The following is a 21431-nucleotide window of genomic DNA, read 5'->3' on the forward strand; positions in this document are numbered from 1 at the left end:
ACAGAGAAACCCTGTCTCAAAAAACAAACAAACAAAAAACAAAAAACAAACAAACAAGGAGTTTGAAACAAGCTTAGAACTGCAGAGATGGCTCGGTGGGAAAAGCACAGGACCTGAGCTCAGCCTCCTAGAAAGCCCAGCAGTGCACCAGGCCATGTTTAATCAGGGAGTCAGGAGGATGCCGGGGGCTTGCTGGCCAAATCAGTGGATCTAGCCGCGGTGAGGTAGCGTCTTTCCAAATCTAAAGAGTAACAGGATGCCGAGGTGGCTCAGAGGCTGAAGGCACTTGCTACCAAACCTGACAGTCTAAACTCAATCTGTGGAACTCACAAGGGAGGAGAGCCAACTCCTGTGAGTCGTCCTCTGACCTCCACAAGCTCACTGTGGGATGCCCACACCCGCACATAAACACTCCCATCCCCACAATAAATACAGACAGTAAAAAAAAAAAAAAAAATCTCTGAGCTGAGTGAGGTAGAACAAGCCTTTAACCTCAGCACTCGGCAAGCAGAGGTGGGTGGATGTCTGTGAGTTCCAGGCCGGCTAGAGAGACAGTGAAGGGAAGGAGGATGGTTAATGAAGAGCCGCTGATACCATCGTCCATTTCTTTCTTCTTGCTTTCAAACTTGCCAGGACATAAAATACGTTTCTTTTTTCAAATCCTCAAAAGTCTTCTTATATCCCACTAATTTGGTAAGATCCAATCACATGCCTTGAGAATTTGTTGTTGGTATAACCAATCTCAACTCATTCCTAAAACTGGGCACAACAAGGTCAACCACACTGTTGTTGGTTGAGGACATAGATGGTAATGGATGGGATGGCCACCGTAGCAGCCAACCAATTTTATAAAACATGTATACACGAATAGGTTAGATGAGATCAAAACAATCTAAATGGAAAAAAAAAATCCAAAACTAAACTATCTCTTGGAGGTTAAAATTATAGGTAAATTTTTCCTTCTTTGTATCCCTTTCTGTATTTTCTGTAAGTATATGTCAGCTAAACTCAAATGGTAAAATTTGTATACAAAACAGGGGACTATAACTCCCTGGCTCTCCCCACCCCAACCCCTACCCGAGAGATTCTACCTATCACAATAAGGGCCCCCGGGGTGAAGGAAGCCAGAGGCCCCACAGAGCCTGTGGTTTTTCTGCTGACACACCCAAACCCCAGTTCCCCATGAGTCCTTGTTGTTCACTGGACAGATGCCACCAAACCACTCTCGTTGCATTAACCTGGACTCTGTGGCTGTTGGGCCACAGCTTGGTCTGCTGAAGGCTGACCACCAGCCAGTAGAACCAGCAGGAGACAATGGCTGCAACAGTACCAGGAACATTCTAGCATCAGCCTCACAAGGCCTCCCAGAACAGCGCTCTGCTCACAACCCATACCCCTAAGGTGCCAGTGACAGAGCTCTGCTCACAACCCATACCCCTAAGGTGCCAGTGTGCAGTCTAGGCCCCGTGGGTAGGTTGGGACTGAAGTTTTAGTCTGTGATGAGTTTAGGCTCATCAGGGTCACTTTTTAATTTAAGCAAAAATTTAAGGCGGGAGACAGAGGCAAAAGGATCACAAATTCGAGACTAGCCTGGGCTACCTAGTGAGGCTTTCTCAAATTATCTATCATCACCACCAATAACAATAGCAACAACAGCAATAACAAAAGCCCAATAGGCTTAGAACTAAACCTAGGTTGGAGTCAGGATTCAGTCTTTGACTGGGATTAAGGCTCAGTATATGACCAGGGTCAAGGCTCAGTTAACAACAAAGCTCAGAACTTGGACTTTAACCAGATTCAGGGCTCCATTTTATGACCAAAGTAAACAGAATTTGCATGATACATGGTGAAAATTCATTATGAGATCAAGGGCTAGTCAATGATTAAGCTCAGAGCTCTTTGACCAAAACCAGCGTTTCATTTTATGTCAGAGCTGGGATTTAGTCTAAAACAAAATTAATCCAGGCTGAGGTTAGCACTCACTCTTAGGGCTGAGTCTATGTCCAGAATCAAGGTCTCACGTTGGGATCAGCCTCTTGCCAGACTTGGCCTAAAGATTCAGTATGTGGCTGGTCAGTGATGGTCAGAGTTCTTTTGAGAGCTAGAGTAGAGGCTTAGCCTTGGCATGGGATCAAGTCTTAGTCAATTTCAGGATCAGTGTTCGAGCTTGAGATAGGATGAGGGCCACGAACACGGCTTATTCTGGTTCTGTGCTCTATTCTGACCTCTAATGAAGAACTGTTTGGAGGTCCAGGAGCCTAGGACGAGGAAGTCTTTAAGGAACAAGAGTTCCCCCAGGCAAGCTTAGCAGGGTCCTGTGCCTGCAGCAAGCTTTTCCTTGCCTGCTGAGGCCGGTGTCCTAGAGTCTTCTAACCTACATGGCTCTGCTGTTTCAGGTCCCTCGCACCAGAATAAAAATAGCCACTCACTTCAGAGCAGCTGACATCGGGTGCCTGGGAGGAGGGGGAGCAGAGGAGAGGGAGGAGGGATGTCTGAGCTCAGCCCCAGCTGTGTGACCTTGGGAAAGTCACTCTTCCTCCAGTCCGTTTCCTGAGTGGCAGCATATGAATGAAGATAGCATCCCTCTGTCCCAGAAAGGGGGAGTGAGGAGCCAGGAAACTTGTTACCAAGGAGGACCCCCCTCCCGAGAAGGAGTGCTCCCTCCGAGGAGTGCTCCCTCACCGCCATCTTCCCTGATGCTTCCCTCTGCCACCTCTCCAGACATCTCCCACATAGGGCCACAGTGTGATTTCATTCCCCATGGGTCTGAGTCGGGATGCAGGGAAGGAGATAGAGGATCAAGCTAGAAGGAGAAAGGGAGAGAGAAGGAGAGGGAGGGGACCGCTGCTCTCTGTCCCCTGCCCACGTGTTATGTCTGAACCACAAGGGCAGGAGGGCACAGACCAGATTTTGAATGTTTTCCCCATGAGTCCTCCCCACCCCAGCCTTCACCTGGCTCCTGGGCTTGTCTCCTGTTCTGCTTGTCACCTCAGACCCCTCTACTTCAACAGTCACGTGACCTCTTTTGTATCCATCTTCCTCCTCCCCAGAAGCACTGCCCATTCCTGACCTGTACCCGGGCCTCAGTTTCTTCCTCTGTCACTGGAGACCTTCTAACCAGCCTCACAGGGAGAGCGAGGGGGAGTCCTCTCCCCCACCAGAACTCTCCCTTCCTGCCCATGACCTGAACCCGAGTCTGAAAGGGGAGTGTGGGAAGTTTCCAGAAAGGGGCTGGTTGAGCTGTAGTGTCTGCCTGGCACGTTTTACAGAGTGAGATAAAGCAGGGAGCTGGGAGGGGCCTCTGGAGACAGCCGTCTCCAGGGGGGCGGTTCTCCCTGGCAGCTGCCCCCGGCCTGCCTGCCGCCCTGAGCCCCAGAGCCTGTTATCAACCTCCTTAGTCATCCTTCCAGAAGCTCAAATATAGCTCCTACCAGCTCCCTCTACAGCAGGGGTCCACCCCACCCCCGGCCACCCCTTCACCTTTCCTTTCTTTTCCAGGGGGTACAACCACCTCAGACCTCAGTTTCAACATCCACTAAATGGGTGGTCTGGAATGGATGGTGATAAGGAGAGGAGCTTGCTTGTGCCTGCGCTGAGCTAACTTCTTCAGATGTATAGCTTCTTTGATCATCACAGCAAGCCCAGGAAGTCACTAGTGCTTTTATTTCCCTTACATGGATCAAGACTCTCTGTAACCTCCCTGGCAGGGACAGAAGCGAAGCCTCCAGCCACAATGATCCCAGTGGGCAGAGATGACGGGGGAACCCTGGGTCGCGCCCTTGGGTCAGAGGAGCAACCTGCACGTTCAACGTGTGATGTCTGTGTGGCTCTCAGGGCCTTGGAGCCCCTTTCTCAGTCCTAGGATTGGTCCTGGGGCAGTGACTTTGCACTCTCAGGATCGCTGGGGTTGGTCCTGGGGACCGGGATTCTAACTCTTTCAGGATCGCATCAGAAGCTGGCACTGCCGAGGATCCTACTTACATGTTTGTAGACCAGGAGTTGGAGGACTGGACCAGTAAGCTCTGCTCTTGGGACCGTGGCCAGGCTCACATTCTCGCTCACGCAAACCTCCGTTTTCACTTCTAATTCTCCCAACACCCTTTCCACCGGTGCCACATTCCCACTATCAATCCCCCCCTCACCACCACGGCCACTATCCGTGGCTTTCTCACTTGCATGTGTGCCATCAGCTCCTCCCCCACCTCCCCATCCTCCTCCTCACTACCATGGCCTCCACCTTTGCCATCTGTCCCTCCCACTCATCACTATTGCCGTCTGTCCAACGTGATCGGGTGCACGAGCATACCCACCATCACCGTCACTGCCACTGCCATCAAAATACCTTTCTGTTCTCGATCTAATGCTGGCCTGAGGCTTTGTCCCCACACACTTCAGCCTTACTTACAAAGATGCTAATCCAGAGACACAGGCCTGACCCAGAGTGAGCCTGGCAGAGCTGGCACAGCCAGGAAAGGCCTTGTAGTGTCTGTTGCCAAGAACTTCACATGGGAGTTGGCTCGGGCCAGTGAAGATGCAGAGATGGCTGTTGACCTGCAAGGGCTCTGGGCACAGAACGCTGAGCATTTCGGGCTGAGAGATGCCTCGGAGGATAGGAATGCTTGCTGTGCAAGAGTGAGGAGCTGAATTCGGATTCCCAGAACCCATGTGAAAAGTCGGGCATGGTTGTGTACATCTGAAACCTTAACAGGGACCTGGTGTGAGGCAGAGACAGAGGGCTTGCTGGGACTTGCTGGCTGTCAGCCTACTTCCAGATTCAGTGAGAAACCCTGTCTCAAAGGAATAATAAGGCAGAGAGCGATAGAGCAGAGCACCCGAGGGCCTCCTCCTGCTTCCACACGTGTGCAACTGGACAGAAGCTCCTGCTCACACATAGGCACACACCAAGTACACCCCCCATATACACACACACACGCACACACACAAATAATATAGAAATAGATAGATAGATAGATAGATAGATAGATAGATAGATAAAAATGCACATCCACAAACAAGCAAAAGAACTCTGAACATTTCCACCTGACCTGGATTCAATTCATCTTTGGTTCAATCTAGTAATCCTAGAAAAGTGGGGATCCCAGGGATACCTTAGCAGAGAGGAATCAGAGTGGAGCAGGGCAAAACCCTACAGTCCATGCTTCCCCTGCCCACATCTGACCTTTACGAACATTTGCTGTTTTCTTTCTTTATATTTCAGCTCACAGAGACCAGGGGCCTCAATATCTATAGCAAAAGATGACACTAAACTTTTATTTTTCAACCTGTGTATAGGTGTGTGCCGGTACTCACAAGAGCCAAAGGGATCAGATCCCCTGGAACTGGAGTCACGGGTGATTGTGAGTGACCTGACATGGGTTCTAGAAATTGAACTTGGGGCCCCCTAGATGAGCAATCATATTCTCAACTGCTGAGCCATTTCTCCAGCTCCATGACATTGAATTCTTGATACTCCTGTCTCTACCTCCCAAGTGCTGGGGCTACAGGCTCAACTCTTCTTCCTTTGTTCATTCATTCATTCACTCATTCATTCATTCACTCATTCATTCATCTGTCAAACATAGCCCTGTACCTACCTGTTAAGCAGTAAACTTTCTCCTCCTCTTCCTCTTCTTCCTCCTCCTTCCCCTTCCCTTTCCCCTTCACCTTCTCCTCCTTCTTGTTCTTCTTCTTTTTTTTTTTCTCGAGACAGGGTTTCTCTGTATAGCCCTGGCTGTCCTGGAGCTCATTTTGTAGACCAGGCTGGCCTCGAACTCAGAAATCCGCCTGCCTCTGCCTCCCGAGTGCTGGGATTAAAGGCGTGCACCACCACGCCCAGCTTGTTCTTGTTCTTGTTCTTGTTCTTGTTCTCGTTCTCGTTCTCGTTCTCGTTCTCCTCCTCCTCCTCCTCCTCCATTGGTGGTTTGCCTGAATGTCTGTGAGAGAATCAGAGCCAGTGAAACTTGCGTTGCAAGCTGCCATGTGGTTGCTGGGAACTGAACCTATGTCCTCTGGAAAAGTGGACAGTGCTCTTAACCACTGAGCCATCTGTCTAGCCCCACTGAGTTCAGTTCTTTAAGGGTTGAAAGCCTAATGGACTTTAGGCTTGTTTTTGGTTTGGACTTTAAGAGAAAAGTCTCCCTGTGTATCTCTAACAGGCCTGCCTGGTCTTGAACTCACTCTATAGCCAGGCTAACCTCAACCTTTAGCCGGCCTCCTACCTTGCCTCCTACCTTGGCACCCCTGGCGCTGGGGTTATACTATGTGTCACCGCCCTATGCATTGCAGGCTTATTTTTAACTCTCCTGCCAAGTTCCTCTCCTCCTGCTACACCCTTCTCCTTCCCGGTTTTCTCTCCCACATACCCCACTGGTTCAAGCCGGTTGGATCACTGGGTTAAGTCACTGAAACTCAGAAGCCCTCCTTAGTTCATGGGGTGACCTTGACAAGTACCTTTCAGAGCCACCGCCAGTGACTGTTAGAAGCTGGGACTGGACTGGGACAGGCTTCTGTGCAGGGACATCTGAGGGCACTGGGATGTCTGCAGAAGAGGAGGGGCTGGCAGAGTTTGAAAGGGAGAAGACTCCAGTGGATGGAGCCTGACTGTCTGGTTTTGGTATGAGAAGAACAGAGGCAGGCAAGGATAAGGTGGAGGGGGGGAGCTAGCCCAAGGCTTAAAAATGGGGCAAGGGTGGGGGCCAAGACAATTCCTGAGCTAAACAGAAAGTCAGGAAAGTGACAGGGCAAGGCAGATGTCCCTGAGGCCCTGGAGATGAGGCTGCTGACCTCTGACCCACCTGTCCCTGTATTACCTGTGAGTGTGCCTGTGCCCCTCCCTGGAGCAAGGGTGGGTCCTGCCTACTGTCTGGAGGCAGACAGGTGGGGTCTCCTTCAGCATGCAGGAGGGCCAAGCTGATGGGTTCTTATGTTACCCCTGGATGTTCTAACATCAGCAGCCAGCTGAAGTGTTCCTAGTGGGTAGCCACTTAGCCCTTGCCACCTTCAATATGGGAAGTGGGTGCCTGTGCCTTTAAATTCTCAGCAGGTTGAAATGGCTGATGACATCACTGGTTCCTGGGAGCTGAGGAGCTGGAGCCAGAACCCAAGGGAGCCAGGCTGGGCTGCCGGGGGCTGATGCAGACATGGAGGGCCAGACCAGGGGTGGTAGTGTCAGGCCAGGGACCAGGACTGGAATGGGACCCTTGCCTGGGACTCACGGGGCTTTGCAAGCTGAGACAGCCTCGAAGGTAAGAGCCCCCAAACCCTAGCCCCCATTCCTGATTCCTGGTCTCACACTCCTCCACCACACACACTCTGCAGGTACCCTGGTGCCCATGGCTAAGGGACTAGCACTTTTCTGTGCCCACCAAACAGAGACTGGGCAACAAGGTCACACTGGAGGGGCAGTGATAGGATCCCCATAGAGAAATGGAATCAGCCACAGCCAAGAGTCCCCCAGAAGCACTCTGGATTGGTTGTCAGGGAACCCAGCTGTTCTCTAGCTTTGCTGTGTGACCTTGGGCAAGTTGCTTGTCCCCTCTGAGCCGATGCAAAATGAGGGGGCTCATGTCTGAAGACTAGAACTGTGGCATCTGGGATGTCTAAGTTGTTAGTGCTGGAGGCGGTATGGTGCTTGGGGGGGAGGGGGCACACAGTGGGACACTTGGAGCCAAGGAGAGTATCCAAAATGCTGCCTCCAAAAAAGTGGAGTTCAGGGAGGGAGGTGGAAGTAGAATTTTAGGTTCTCTGAACTGAGAAGGACGGAGACAGAGACTGAACTGCATCTCCAGAGCAGGATGGGGCCACCCTGGGGCGAGTGTAGACCTTCCTCTGTCCTCCCTGGCAAAGGACACTTTCTCCTGGCCTCTGGAGACTGGGAACATCATAAACAGAATGGACAAGGCAGGTGTCCTTCCACCTGCCGAGTGTAAAGGATAGACATTTGCCTATCCTCACAGGTGGGGAAAGGACAGAAAGATAAGAGGGCACAGCCTGGGCAGAGAGAGGCGTGGCATCAGACCGCACTGACTGGCTGAGGAGGGTGGGCTTACTCTCCGGTCCTCGGGAAGCCCAGGAAGTGTTAGGCTAAAAGTATGGGCCCCTTGCCCTGAACGCACACACCTTAAGATGTGGTATGGTCAGGAACCCTTCCAAAAGTCCCTTAATTTTACAGATGGGAAACAGCCTGGGCTCAGGAACATTTGCCCCAAATCCCAAAGCTGGGATGGGGATCCATGTGACAGTCTCCGTTGCCAGCTCTTGACCCTGCACGGCCCACTGGGAATGGATCAGCACAGGCAGGGCTGTGACCAAGGGGTCAGGGCATGGCTAGAGCATGAGGGGTACCTAAGGGATATCAGCTCTGTGGAGGAAGGAACATGGAGGGACTTGGGGTGTTGAGTCAGCAGCCCTCTGAAAGGGGAGCTGCCCTGGGAGCTTGTCAGGGGACCGGGTGTAGGTACCCCAGGAAGAATAGGAGAGCTCTCAGATTCCCACTAGGCCCATTCAGGGTTTCAGTCTGTCTGTGAGCAGGGTTTCAAGTTTAAGGCAGAAACATGGCTTTTGTATCCTGTCTCAGAAGAGACAGAAACTGACCTGGAACAGGATGAATTGGAGAGAGACAACAGGAAGAATTTCCTTGGAATGACCTGTCCTTAGCTGTGTGTGTCTACCGGGGCTATAGGGAAGTGGGGGCTCAGCCCCTCACTAACGTCACTCTGGCTCATCTGTTTGTCCTCTAGAAGGTAAACTCGAATTTTCAGCTTCCAGCAAAGAACGCGGGTCCAGCATCTTCGGAACCAAGGTTGACCCTGGCACCTGTGGGACCACGAGCAGCTGTGTCACCTCCTTCAGAGAGGCCGAGACTGGCTTTGTCATCTCCCCGACCCATCCTAGCTCCACTGCCCATCACTGTAGAACAGAAAAGGCCTCTGCCCCCTCGCAGCTCCAACCCAGCAGCCACGTCTGTGGGCCAACTGGTAGTGTCTGCTGCTGCAGGACCCAAGCCTCCACCCGTCGCCTCAGTCTCAATCCTGGCTCCGAAGTCTCTGGGGCAGCTAGTAATATCTGCCTCTGCTGTGCCAAGGCCGGCTCCGGCTCCCCTGGGGCCCGTCCTATCTCCAACTTCCAGGGATCAGAAGCAGTTATCACCCACCTCTGTGGGACCTAAGCCAGCATTGGCAACCTCAGGTCTAAGCCTGGCGCTGGCCTCTCAGGAGCAGCCCCCGCAGTCCCCCTCCAGTCCCTCCCCTGTGCCGAGTCCTGTTCTGTCACCCTCTCAGGAGGGTCGGCTGGCTGCAGCATCTGTGACATCTACCCCAGCTGAGAGACAGTTGCCGGCTAGACAGAAGGATACCGCAGTTCCCAGACCCACTCCTCCTGCAGACGGGTGTCTTCACACTCCAGAGCGGGCAGCTGGTCCTGCCACCTCTCCACCAAGGGCCCAAGCTTCCTCAGATCCTCGGCTTTCCCCCTCCTTCCGCGCGAGACCAGAGGCTCCACGCCACAGCCCAGAGGATTCTGTCTTGCCGCCGCCACCTCAGACCCTGCCCTTGGATGTGAGCCCAGGCTTTCCAGAGTCTGGCACCCGTTCCCCTGGACTTCTGTCCCCTACCTTTCGGCCAGGAATCCCTTCAAGCCAAACTGTACCCCCACCTCTGCCCAAGCCACCTCGGTCTCCCAGCCGCTCCCCAAGTCGTTCTCCCAACCGCTCTCCCTGTTTGCCCCCAGCCCCTGAGGTGACACTCCCAAGACCTGTCACCCAGGCTGCAGGGCCTGGCAGGTGCCCAAGCCCTAACCTACAGGCACAAGAAAGCCCAGCCGCCGCCGCCACCACCACCTCACCAACTTCTTGGTCAGCTCAGCCTACCTGCAAGAGCGACCCCGGATTCCGGTGAGGGCCTGGCTCTCTCTCATGAAAAGTTACAGGGGCTTGAAAGGAGAGACTGGTCATTCTTCCAGGATGACCGTGCGTTTTAACTCCAGTTTACCTCGATAGGAATGGATTGGGGGGGGAGGCGGCTGACGGACCTACTTTGGAACCCTGGAAGATGCTGTCTCTTTCTAGGGGATTTGCTTCTTGGGTTTATTCCTAGGAAGGTAGTCAGGGATGTTAGGCCCACTGTGGGTCTTTTCTAAGGGCCCTTACATATTTAACTCCTCAGAAGGAGTTCTGTGAAAGAGAAAGGGAGGGTGGGAAAATGGCACCCAGCAGTAAACCCTCCCATGCACCTGCCTCCAGGATCACTGTGGTTACATGGAATGTGGGGACCGCCATGCCCCCTGACGATGTCACATCTCTTCTTCACCTGGGCGGTGGCCACGACAGTGATGGTGCAGATATGATTGCCATAGGGTGAGGAGCAGTGTGGGCGGACCCCCTTTCCTGGGCATTTTGGCCTCCTGGACACACCCATAGAAGGAATTTCTAAAACAGTCTCTCCGATCCAATGGTTGTTCCCTTCCCCCTCACCCCCCAGGTTGCAAGAAGTCAATTCCATGATCAACAAGCGGCTCAAGGATGCTCTCTTTACTGACCAGTGGAGCGAGCTCTTCATGGATGCACTGGGGCCTTTCAACTTCGTGCTGGTAACAACACAGACACCCTTGTGAGAAGCAGGGACCCTTTTGGATTCTTGCTCCCATCCCAGAGAGACTGCTGGGTCTCCCTGTCGCCAGGGTAGAGAGATAAGGGGTTAGGGGAAAGCGGCAGAGGCGGGGGGAGAGCTGTGTGCCGAGGGTCCCCAGCACGCCTCCCCTTCCAGGTGAGCACCGTGAGGATGCAGGGCGTCATTCTGCTGCTCTTTGCCAAGTACTACCACCTACCCTTCCTACGGGACGTGCAGACGGACTGTACTCGTACTGGCCTGGGGGGCTACTGGGTGAGCGGGGGTGGGGTGGGGGGGGGGAGTGGGGATGTATGGGTCTGAGTGTGGCTTGCAAGATCCCCCACCTCACTCTTGTATCCTTTGACCTGAAACCTGCCCCAATCCAAGCACCATCCATTCCTACGCCCCGCCCCACTCCTTCTCTGGCCTTTCCCTGTCCTAGCCTCCTGATTCTTTCCTTCGAACTCATCCTGGCTTAAACTTAAGCCCCCTCTGCTCCTCACGAGTTCTTATGCCCAGCCCAGTGACTCCCCTCCTGACCCAGGTCAGGCTCATGACCTGTCAAACCTCACCCATAGGGTAACAAGGGCGGAGTAAGTGTGCGCTTAGCAGCCTTCGGGCACATGCTGTGCTTCCTAAACTGCCACTTGCCCGCACACATGGACAAGGCGGAACAGCGCAAGGATAACTTTCAAACTATCCTTAGCCTCCAGCAGTTCCAGGGACCTGGTGCACACGGCATCCTGGATCATGAGTAAGTGAGGGTACAGAGTGCCGGGCTGCACCGATGGCAATGGTGGGCCGCGTGACCCACTCAGAAAACTGAGGCAGCTAGCGGTTTGGTGGGGTAGGGGAGGATCCTGCAAGGTAGAGCTTCGCTGGGGGATACCTTCTTGCTGAGGTTCCTCACCTGATGTCTCTAGACCCTCTTTTCCCTCCATCCCTTGCCTGACTGAAGGATCTGGCAGCCCCCACCAATTGGCACTTCTAAAGGGTTGGATGGGTGACAGGAAGGATCTAGATTGAGTCTTTGCGCTCCATGAACTCACTAACCCCCCATTTCCACCCTGTGAGCAGCCTTGTATTCTGGTTTGGGGACCTGAACTTCCGCATTGAGAGCTATGACCTACACTTTGTCAAGTTTGCCATAGACAGCAACCAACTCCATCAGCTCTGGGAGAAGGACCAGGTAGGTAGTGATCTGCCTCCCCTTCCCTGACCCTGAACTAAACCGGTACCTCGGGTTTCTTGACCTCATCTGTCCCATCCCATCTCTGGATGCTGTACAAGGCCCAAGCTCTTGCTCTGCCTTTCTGGACCCTAACAGCTCAACATGGCCAAGAACACTTGGCCCATTTTGAAAGGTTTCCAGGAAGGGCCCCTTAACTTTGCTCCCACCTTCAAGTTCGACGTGGGGACCAACAAATATGATACCAGGTAAGCCATAAGAGGGGAGTGGGATGAGGGGAAGGGACAGAAGATAAAGCTGGCACTGTGCTTTGACCCCCAGACCCTGAAATTTAGGCTACCCTCTCCTATTGCAGTGCCAAAAAGCGGAAGCCAGCCTGGACAGATCGCATTCTGTGGAAGGTCAAGGCTCCGAGTGGAGGTCCCAGCCCCTCAGGACGAGAGAGTCACAGGCTCCAGGTGACCCAGCACAGCTATCGAAGCCACATGGAGTACACTGTCAGTGACCACAAGCCTGTTGCTGCCCAGTTCATTCTGCAGGTAAGTCTTGGCCTCATCCACCCCTCATGATGTCCCCTGGTTCAGCTGAGCATCCTCTATCAGTAACCTGTCCTTAACAGCATCCATTTTCTTCAAATAAGGCGGGAGTGGGGTTTTAATCTTCCCTTTCAGATGAGACTGTGGCTGACAGGGCCTCCCTTGCCTAGGGCCACACAGTAAAAGGAGGAAAAAGAAGGGTTTGAACCCAAGGCAGTTTGATTGAAGAGCTCATATCTTTCGACTAACTGTAACTGACTTTATTCTTCTAAGAAATGTTTAGGGCATCAACCTGAAATTTGAAGGACAAACTGCTCTTGCAAAAGACCCAAGTTCATTTTCTAGCATCCACATGAGGCACCTCACAGTCACCCACAACTCCAGATTCAGGAGATCCGATGCCTCTGGGGGGCACCTACACTCATGCACGCGCCCACCTCCCCATGCACAGAGTCTCAAAAATAATCTCAACATTCTTTCCTTAAAAAAGTGTGCCTATATTGAACATATACAGGTTTTTTTCCTTGTCATTTTCCTTAAGCAGTGCAGTATAACAGCAGCCTTCATGTCATTTGCATTACATTATTATAAGTAATCTAGAAATGAATTAAAATATATACAGGGATATACAGTTATGTGCACACACTGTATACTGTTTTACATAAGGAACTTCAACCTCCCTGGGGTTTAGCATCTACCAGGGGAACCAAACAGACCTGGATGCTCAGGATGATGTCACTGTGTTTAGAACCGAAGTTCCTAGTTGCCAGAGTAAAAGGAGGCATTTCTAGAGTGTAAGACACTAACTCTCTGGTTTACTATGGGGTAGCCTCAGGCTCCCTCTGAGATGGCATTGTGCCCCAAGTCTAGTGGCAGAAGCAGACAAGGGTAGGTCCCGTGTTTCCAACCTTGAAACCTAAGCTGCAGTTTCTAGATTTCTTGGTTTGATAAGAAGGAGCTGTGCAGGCCAAAGAATGTTTCTCAAGGTACCTCTGTCACGTGATCAGTCCATGGGACTCCACCCAAGCCTGGCCTCTTGTGAACTCGGGCAGGGATGGGGTGGGAGCTTTTGTTGTTATTGTTCCTAGATGACTTCTTGTTAAGTCCTAGGCTCCTTCAAGCTCATGATTCTCCTGCCTCAGCTCCCCAAGTGTTAAGGTTACAGGCATGTGCCACCACACTGTAGCCCTAGTCAGGGACCTCACCTTGGGACTCTTCATTAGGTCACATTGTCCTGTCCTTATGGTGGACAGGAAAAAAAAATGTGACCTGGGGCATGGGATGCAGCTCAGTGGCAAGGCACTTCCGTAGCACAGGAAAGACATGGGGTTCAATCCCAGCATTGCAGAAAGAACTAAAATAAAATAAAAACTTTTTTAAAAGTTACTGTAAGGTGGGGCTGATGGCCAATTCCAGGACTGAGAATAGTGAAGCAGATGGATCAAGAGTTCAAAGCTAGCCAGGGCTACATAGTGAGGCCCTGGGTCAAACAATAATAAAAATTACCTATTGAACCAAGCATGGTGGCAAATCTCTCTAATTATAGCATTTTGGAGGCTGAGGCAGAAGAATTTCAAGTTCAAATCCAACCTGGATTATATAATGAGTTCCAGGCCTCCCTGGAACACATTGAGACTCCATGGTAAAAACAAAACCTAAAGTGACCTACCAGACATCCACCCTATGTAGGGCCCTTGACATACACCATCCTTTTGAATGCAGTAGGCCCTGAAATTCCCAAAGTCTTCTTTCTATTTTAGTGTTGGGGCTATTTATTTATTTTATGCATCTAGGTGTTTTAGTTGTGTGTGCTTCTGTGTACCTGGTACCCGTAGAGGCCAGAAGAAAGAGGGTGGATAGTTGTAAGCCACCATTTGAATGCTGGGAATTGAACCTGGGTCCTCTGTTTTTGTTCTTTGAAGATTTATTTATTTTATATATGTGAGTACACTGTCACTGTCTTCATGCACACCAGAAGAGGGCATCGAATCCCATTACAGATGGTTGTGAGCCACCATGTGGTTGCTGGGAATTGAACTCAGGACCTCTGGAAGAGCAAGCAGTCAGTGTTCTTAACTGCTGAGCCCCTTGCTTTGGCCTCTCCTCTACCTTTCTTTCTTTCTTTCTTTCTTTCTTTCTTTCTTTCTTTCTTTCTTTCTTTCTTTCTTTCTTTCTTTCTTTCTTTTACATTTATTTATGTGCCTGAAAGAGTTCCGAGGAGAACGTTGGGAGCTGGAGCTCTCTCTGAATGTGGATCCAGAGAATGAACTCAGCTCCCTCCTTACCCACCAGGCCCTCTCTCTGGCTTTGCTTTCTGATTGGCTGGGGATTTTGTTTGTTTTGCTTTCTTTTTCTTGTCTTTTTTTGAGAACAGACTCTCCTGTAGTCTGGTCTGGTGTCCAACCAAGGACCATTCTAGAATCTGATCTCCAGCCCGCACCTACGGACTGAGGTTATGGTCACGCACCGCTGTGCCTCTGCAGGGATGTTGACCTTGCAAAGCCTTAGAGCACATTTCCACCTGCCCTTCAGTTAGGAGCCGGGGGCAGGGAAAGACTACACTGGTTTCTTCTGGAACAGCTACTGCTCAGAAGCCAGGGAAAGAAACCCGAGACCAGATCAACAGGGACCAGACAAAGGCTGAGGCTGGCACCACGTGAGCTCTTCCTTAGGGACACAGGTGGCCAGGACTCTGGCTGCTCGCCACTGCAGAAACTCCACCTGTCTAGGTGACTCCCTGGTTGTCCTAGCTGGTCCCAGAGGAAAACCACTTGTGATAATAATTTGTCTTCATGGACTCAAGGCAAGGCAGTGTTATTAGTTGGCTCTTAGTAGTAATATCCAGATGGGGGAAACTGGGTCTGGGGATGGCCAGCGTCTTATCTGAAGTCGCACAGCCATGTAACAGTAGAGCTGGAAAATGAGCTGAGGTCTCCAGCAACCATCTCTGGCCTCTTGTTAGCTCCAGGAAATCGAAATTATCTCAGAATTCTGTGTACCATGCGACTTTACCTATCTCCCTTGCTATCGTTTAGGCAAATTATTTAGTGAGCACCTAAGCTGGGCGATTGGTGAACTGTGTTACAAACGGCACTTCAGGAAATCAGTAGTTCAGCCCTGGGTATAAAAACAAGAGCCTTGAGCACTGGAGAGATGGCTTAACTGTTGAAAGCATTCGCTGATCGCTCTTCCTCTGGCTGCTCTTCCAGAGGACCCAGATTTCAAGTCTAGCACCACAAGGCGGCTAACAACCACCTATAACTCCAGGTTCAAGCTCCAGGCACACATACACAGACATACACATAGGCAAAACAGTCACACACACACACACAGTGCACAAACACACAGGAAAAACACTCACACACACAAAACAATTTCTTTTTCTTTCTTTCTTTTTTTTTAATTAAAACTAAGCAAGAGTTTCCAGACAAGGGCCTGCCTTCTGAAAGGCTAAGGAAGTCGGCCATTATATAACTTGACAATGGCTGAGCTGAGGCCAAATCTAAGACTGACTGGCCTCAAAGCCATGCCCCACCGACTCACTAAGAAGGCTTGGGGCAAAAGGCAGCCCAGAATGGAGGCAGGAATTTTTGTGTGGTTGGTTTTGGTTTGATTTTTACCATATTTTTGGAATCGTGTTTCACTATATAGCCCATTCTGGCCTAGAACTTGCTGTGTTGCCCAAGGCTATACTCAAATTATCCATCCTCCTGCCTCAACCTCCAATATACTGTTATTACAAGCATGGGTCAGTACCCAAGAGCCCTAGGTATGTGGGCTGCTAGAGGGTCTCCTCTGACATCATCCTCTGTCCCTGCCTTGCTTGGGCAGTTTGCCTTCAGGGATGATGTACCTCTGGTGCGGCTGGAGGTGGCCGATGAATGGGCGAGGCCAGAGCAAGCTGTGGTGAGGTACCGCGTGGAAACTGTGTTTGCCCGAAGCTCCTGGGACTGGATCGGCTTGTACCGGGTAAGGATCTGCGGGAAGGAAGTCACTCTGGAGGAAGGAAGGGACCTGCAGGCCCTCTGCATCACTGGCTTATCCCGTGTTGGATCATGCTCTGCTAGGAAGCTGCTAGTTTTAGGGGATCGAAACCCGGGTTCCTCTTTCCCTAGGTGGGCTTCCGTCACTGTAAGGACTATGTGGCTTACGTCTGGGCCAAGCATGAGGAAGTGGATGGGAATATCTACCAGGTACTTACAAGAAGGGGAGGGTTGGGGACACCAGGATTCTGCTTGGGGGAGGGAGTCCTGAGGCTGCCCCCTGGCCCCAGCTTGGGCCTCTACCCTTGTGTCTACCAGGTGACCTTCAGTGAGGAGTCGCTGCCCAAGGGCCACGGAGACTTCATTCTGGGTTATTATAGCCACCACCACAGCATCCTCATTGGCGTCACAGAACCCTTTCAGGTAAATGGATCAGACGGTAGGGCCAAAGCAGGCCAAGGTGTCCCAGTCGAATGTCACATCTTCCATGTTCTCTCTGTGACCTTAGGCCAGTAGTAGCCCAACCTCACTGGGTCTGCCAACAGGGAAGGAGGGAGTGGGCAGGCTAGAGAGTGGAGTTGCCCCAGCGGCCACTGTTCTCTCCAGATCTCGCTGCCTACCTCAGACTCCTCCAGCAGCAGCACCGACAGCTCAGGCACCAGCTCGGAGGGGGAGGATGACAGCACTCTGGAGCTGCTGGCACCCAAGTCCCGCAGCCCCAGCCCTGGCAAGTCCAAGAGACACCGTAGTCGCAGCCCCGGTCTAGCCCGCTTCCCCAGTCTCGCTCTCCGTCCCTCGTCCCGTGAACGCCGTGGTGGCAGCAGAAGTCCCTCGCCCCAGAGCCGCCATCTGCCTCGGGTAGCCCCTGACAGGGGTCACAGTAGTGGCAGCCGAGGTAGTAGTGAGGAGGGGCCTTCTGGGCTGCCTGGACCCTGGGCCTTTCCACCCTCTGTGCCTCGAAGCCTGGGCCTGCTTCCGGCCTTGCGCCTGGAGACCGTAGACCCTGGTGGTGGAGGCTCCTGGGGAGCTGATCAGGAGGCCCCTGACCCTAATAGCCTGTCCCCTAGCCCCCAGGGCCAGCTGAGGCTAGAGGAAGGGGGTTTGGGGCCCTGATGTGAGAGGCAGACTAGCCTGGACAGTCATTCTGCCTATCTTCCACAAACCTGCCTGCCTCTTGCTGCTGCTCCAGCCGTTAACCACATCTGCCATTCTGTCTTGGCCAGGAGTGGCCTACTGGGGGGGGGGGCCCAAACTCAGTCCTGGCACCACCTCAACTGTGACAATCAGCAAAGCCTCGCCTGGGTCCTCGTCTGGGATGATGGGGGAACGGACAGATATTCCCATCTTGGAGGTCATCCATTAGGAATTAAATTCTCCAGCTTCACTTTTGGCTCCTTCCTGGCTCGTTAGCAGTCGCAGATGTGACAGAGTGATAGAACTGGCATATATTAGGCACCAGCTGTATATGGAAACATGCCATCTCCTTTCATTTCCACCATAATCCTGTGTGCTCGGTGCCATCTTTAGAACCATTATTACACAGATGGGCAAAGTGAAGCCAAGAGGTCCTGCCTGAATCTCAAAAGCAGACGACAAAAGCACAGTCCGGCTGTGTGTTAGAGGAGGAGAATGTTTACTGGGTGGTATGTGTGTTGATTAATTCATCTACTCCTCAGCACCCCTATGAGGTAGTTCACGGTTACGGGTCCCCTTTTCAAGCTGGGGGTGTGATTTAGTTGGTAGCATGCTTCAAGCAGGTTGAAGGGTTGACACCCTGGTTCCCTCCCCAGTACCACCTAAAACTTGGTGTGATGGTGTACGCCTGCAATTCCAGCATTTTGGAGGTAGAGGAAAGGGGACCAGAAGTTCAAGGTGATGCTCCTATACATAGCAGAAGCTAGCCTGGGCTACAGTGAAACCCTGACTCAGACAGACAAACAATAACGACACCCCACCTCTACCCTCGCTTTCAGAGGAGGGAACTAAGGCTCAAATGGAGGAGGGAGGTCCCTTGCCCTAACTTCTCATGGGCACAGAAAAGATTTCAATTTAGAGTTAGAACAGAAAGATTAGTTCAAGCCAGGAAGAACCCAGAAACTATTTAAAGAAGGGGTCTCCTGTGGAGAACGTGGGAACCCGCTCCTCACCCTGTACTCAGGGACAGGCACTTCTCTTGTATCCTTGGTTTCCCACCTGCGGCTTTAGGCCTCACTGTAAAGTGCTGGGACTCAGAGAGGCAGGTCTAGCAACAGGGACACTCGAGTACCTGCTTCCCGTACCTCCTGGACTCCTGGAATCAGCCAGTCCCCTTTTCTATCTGTGTATGAAGTCACCTGACAAGGTCTAAACCCAAGGCATCAGAATAGCCCCTGAACACCACATCCAGCCACAGAGGGGTTGTGTCACCAGTTCAAGGTCATCAAGTACAGCGGGAGGTGCGGTCCAACATTTGGACCTTGAGGTTCCTTCCATCGAAACTCCTGCAGTCCATCAGAGCCATGCTGTTCCTCAAAGAAGAGACCAACTCTCTCAGAACATAGCAACCCCAGGAAGGAGGTACAGGCTGGTGCCCAAGCTGCTGTTACTGCCATTATGAGCTCCAGAATTTCTTCTGTCCCCTGGGTCTCCAGATTGCCTGGGTTACTTGCAGACACTGGCTGTAGAATGACATGGTGGTCCTCTGGGGCTCCACGGGCCGTGCCAGAGCCCCACCTGTGCCTTTATCCCGGAAATGGAGTCGGCGCTCATGAAGTCTCTGCAAATGCCGAGCTGACACCTCCATGGCCCTGTGGTCTCTGGAGCAGCTGTGGGGAGACAAGGGGTCAAAGCCAGCGGGATCCACCCTACTTTGAAAATAGGGCCGAGGCCCAGAGAGGAGCAGGTGTGAGGCCAGCTTCACCAGCCAAGCGGAGAGGGCAGGGTTACACCCAGATGAGGCAGAGTTAACTTAGGCTAGTACCCAGAGGCCGAGGTTCCAGTCCTGGGTGGTTGTGGAAGCCTGAGTCAGCTATTGTCAGACAGTCCCTATCTCTCTGTCTGGCAGATCTTGAGCTACGTACAGCACATTCTATTTCCTTGGCTCCAGCAATCTTTTGGTTTGCTTGCTTTTGTTTGAGACAGGAGCTCACTGTGTATTCTAGACAGGCCTTTAAAATACTATTTATCCCACCTAGGCCTCAAAGTAGATTCCCTTTCCTCAGTTTCCCAAGTACTGAGATGAAAGGCACGTGCCCCACACCTGGCTTTCCTATAACCATTCTACAGGGGAGCAAGTAGAGGGTTGGAAAGCTGAATCAATTATCAAGGGCATACAAGAATGAAATCTCAGAGCACAGGCACACATCCCCCTCCCCCACTGCCTGCTGCAGAGCTGGGCCCAGGGCAGCATGAGTCAGAGGAATGATGACATGCAGCCTAGCTTGAGCCCCTCTGACCCTTCACCGTGCCTTATTTCCCCAGCACACAATTAGTTCTTACCAAAAAGCCAAACAAGCCCAGCCCTTGGCGAAGGCCCCAGCCTCCTGGCTCTGCGTTCACTTACCCTTTGCCCTCAGCACAGTGGAGTTGGGGGGCCAGCTTGAAGCAGGTGGTACCCAGGAGCTCCCAAACTTTGTCAGTGCCTGCAGGCGGGCTGTGGAGCCTCAGGAAACGTGCCAGACTGAGGGCAGATGCAGTCTCAGGCTGTGCCAGAACCTTGCCAGGTGGCCCAGCACGGTTCTGGCGTCAGGCAGCCCACTCCCAAGCCCACCCAGGAGGCCTCACCGGCGGGTGCAATTGCAGTGGAAAAGGGGCATCTGGGCACTGTTGAGCAGGTGGAATTTGGTTTCCTGGGGCTTGATCTGGTGCTCACACTGGTCCAGGTGGCGAAGGCTTCGACAGACTCGGTGGGCACCTGGGGGGCAGATGTGGTAGTTAAGAAAGTCCAGTCCACCAGGGAAGACTAACCTGGGCCTGCTACCATCCAGGAGACACACCAGTACATGTGATTGGTTACATTGTCCTCTTCTGTCTCCTCCCCTATGTTCAAGAATGTCAAACACATAGCATGAATCCTCCCTGCACACACACACACACACACACAGAGGCTGCCTGAGGGTCCCAGATAAGCATTCCTGGACTCAGAGACTGCTAAGCTGAGTCTGGGAGAGGAAAGAGAGAGCAGGGTTCAGGCAGGAAAAGAGTGCGTGCAAAGGCCTAACGAGAACAGATTGTGGGGGCTTCACTCTTTTTTTCTTCCAGGTCTGAGCACGGAACCATGCACATTGTAGACAAATGCTTTACCACTGGCTGCATCCAGTCCTGTATCTAGCTCTTGCCATCAGCCTTGGAGGAAACAGGGAAGTTGAAGTTTCAGGTAGTCGATTGGGCCTGTGTGTGCTCAGTGTTGAGACTTTATCAGCTGATATTGCGAGAGAGGTGATATACTCAACAGGGCATGACACTACTCAATCTATAGATTATGGAAGTTCCTTATATCTAATGAAGAAAGTTGGAATGCCCTGGGAGGTGTTTAGAACAGACAAACAATAATAATAGCAGTAATAATAAAAGCAAAGAGGAAACACTACATTTGCACACAGAGGTAAGAGCACCCACCCACCCTGCCCCTGAAAAAGCTTGATTTTTAAGCTCACTTTGACGTTTTGGGCCATCCTGGAGGCCCAGATGTGGAACTCCTGGCTGGCCTCTGGGGATCATATCAGGTCCAGAGGAGATGGCAGGGGTCTGGAGAGGTGTGGTGGTGGTTGTGCCGTGGCGTCTGGCTTGTGTCTGCTGTGGGCCCCTCTTCTGGGGGTGTTTGTTGGGTGCTGGGCTTTGGGGGCTGGGAGTACGTGAGGTGGCCTCAGCCTTCCAGGAGGCATTATAGTAAGTCCTGGGCCGAAGGTGAGCAAGGGGCGTGGAACCATATGCCCTGCACCTAAAGGGGGCAATTTGAGGCATTTAATGACCCAGAATTCCTGTTCCCAAAGCCTCACAGAATCATCTCTATGGACAAAATCTCTGCCAGTTTCTTTCTTTCCTTCTTTCTCCCTCCCTTCTTCTTCTCTCTCTCTCTCTCTCTCTCTCTCTCTCTCTCTCTCTCTCTCTCTCTCTCTCTCTCTTTAAAATTATATATATA

General features: G+C 52.1%; 3 protein-coding genes across 5 annotated transcripts in view; 1 reads left to right on the forward strand and 2 right to left on the reverse strand.

Annotated features, from left to right (window-relative positions):
• Selenom (selenoprotein M) overlaps positions 1-3132 on the reverse strand; it is an 8427-nt gene extending 5295 nt beyond the window's left edge. Inside the window, exon 1 of the mRNA XM_021211198.2 lies at positions 3071-3132. The gene's annotated coding sequence lies outside the window, so the exon portion shown is untranslated. The remainder of the gene's footprint in view (positions 1-3070) is intronic.
• A 3411-nt stretch (positions 3133-6543) lies between these two features.
• Inpp5j (inositol polyphosphate-5-phosphatase J) lies at positions 6544-17714 on the forward strand. 3 transcript variants are annotated; one of them, XM_021210689.2, is made up of 14 exons: positions 6548-6613; positions 7040-7244; positions 8739-9889; positions 10238-10351; positions 10476-10584; positions 10761-10877; positions 11183-11358; positions 11682-11793; positions 11932-12041; positions 12149-12332; positions 16161-16298; positions 16445-16522; positions 16631-16735; positions 16919-17703. In XM_021210689.2, exons 2-14 carry the CDS (start codon positions 7140-7142, stop codon positions 17423-17425), a joined length of 3006 nt encoding a protein of 1001 aa, XP_021066348.1. In that variant the 5' UTR covers positions 6548-6613; positions 7040-7139; the 3' UTR covers positions 17426-17703. The 3 variants fall into 3 exon arrangements, with proteins under 3 accessions (XP_029401404.1, XP_021066348.1, XP_029401403.1); XM_029545543.1 differs by having other exon boundaries at positions 6549-6613; positions 8760-9889; positions 16919-17714; XM_029545544.1 differs by lacking the exon at positions 16919-17703 and having other exon boundaries at positions 6544-6613; positions 16603-16729.
• A 210-nt stretch (positions 17715-17924) lies between these two features.
• The window catches only part of Pla2g3 (phospholipase A2 group III), a 6074-nt gene continuing 2567 nt past the window's right edge, over positions 17925-21431 (reverse strand). The window contains exons 4-7 of the mRNA XM_021210692.1: positions 20947-21230; positions 20075-20204; positions 19854-19970; positions 17925-19116 (exon numbers count right to left, since the gene is read on the reverse strand). Coding sequence (XP_021066351.1) covers positions 18903-19116; positions 19854-19970; positions 20075-20204; positions 20947-21230 — 745 coding nt within the window. The 3' untranslated portion in view covers positions 17925-18902. The remainder of the gene's footprint in view (positions 19117-19853; positions 19971-20074; positions 20205-20946; positions 21231-21431) is intronic.

Source organism: Mus pahari, chromosome 13, assembly GCF_900095145.1.
Source record: "Mus pahari chromosome 13, PAHARI_EIJ_v1.1, whole genome shotgun sequence".
Lineage (NCBI taxonomy): Eukaryota > Metazoa > Chordata > Mammalia > Rodentia > Muridae > Mus > Mus pahari.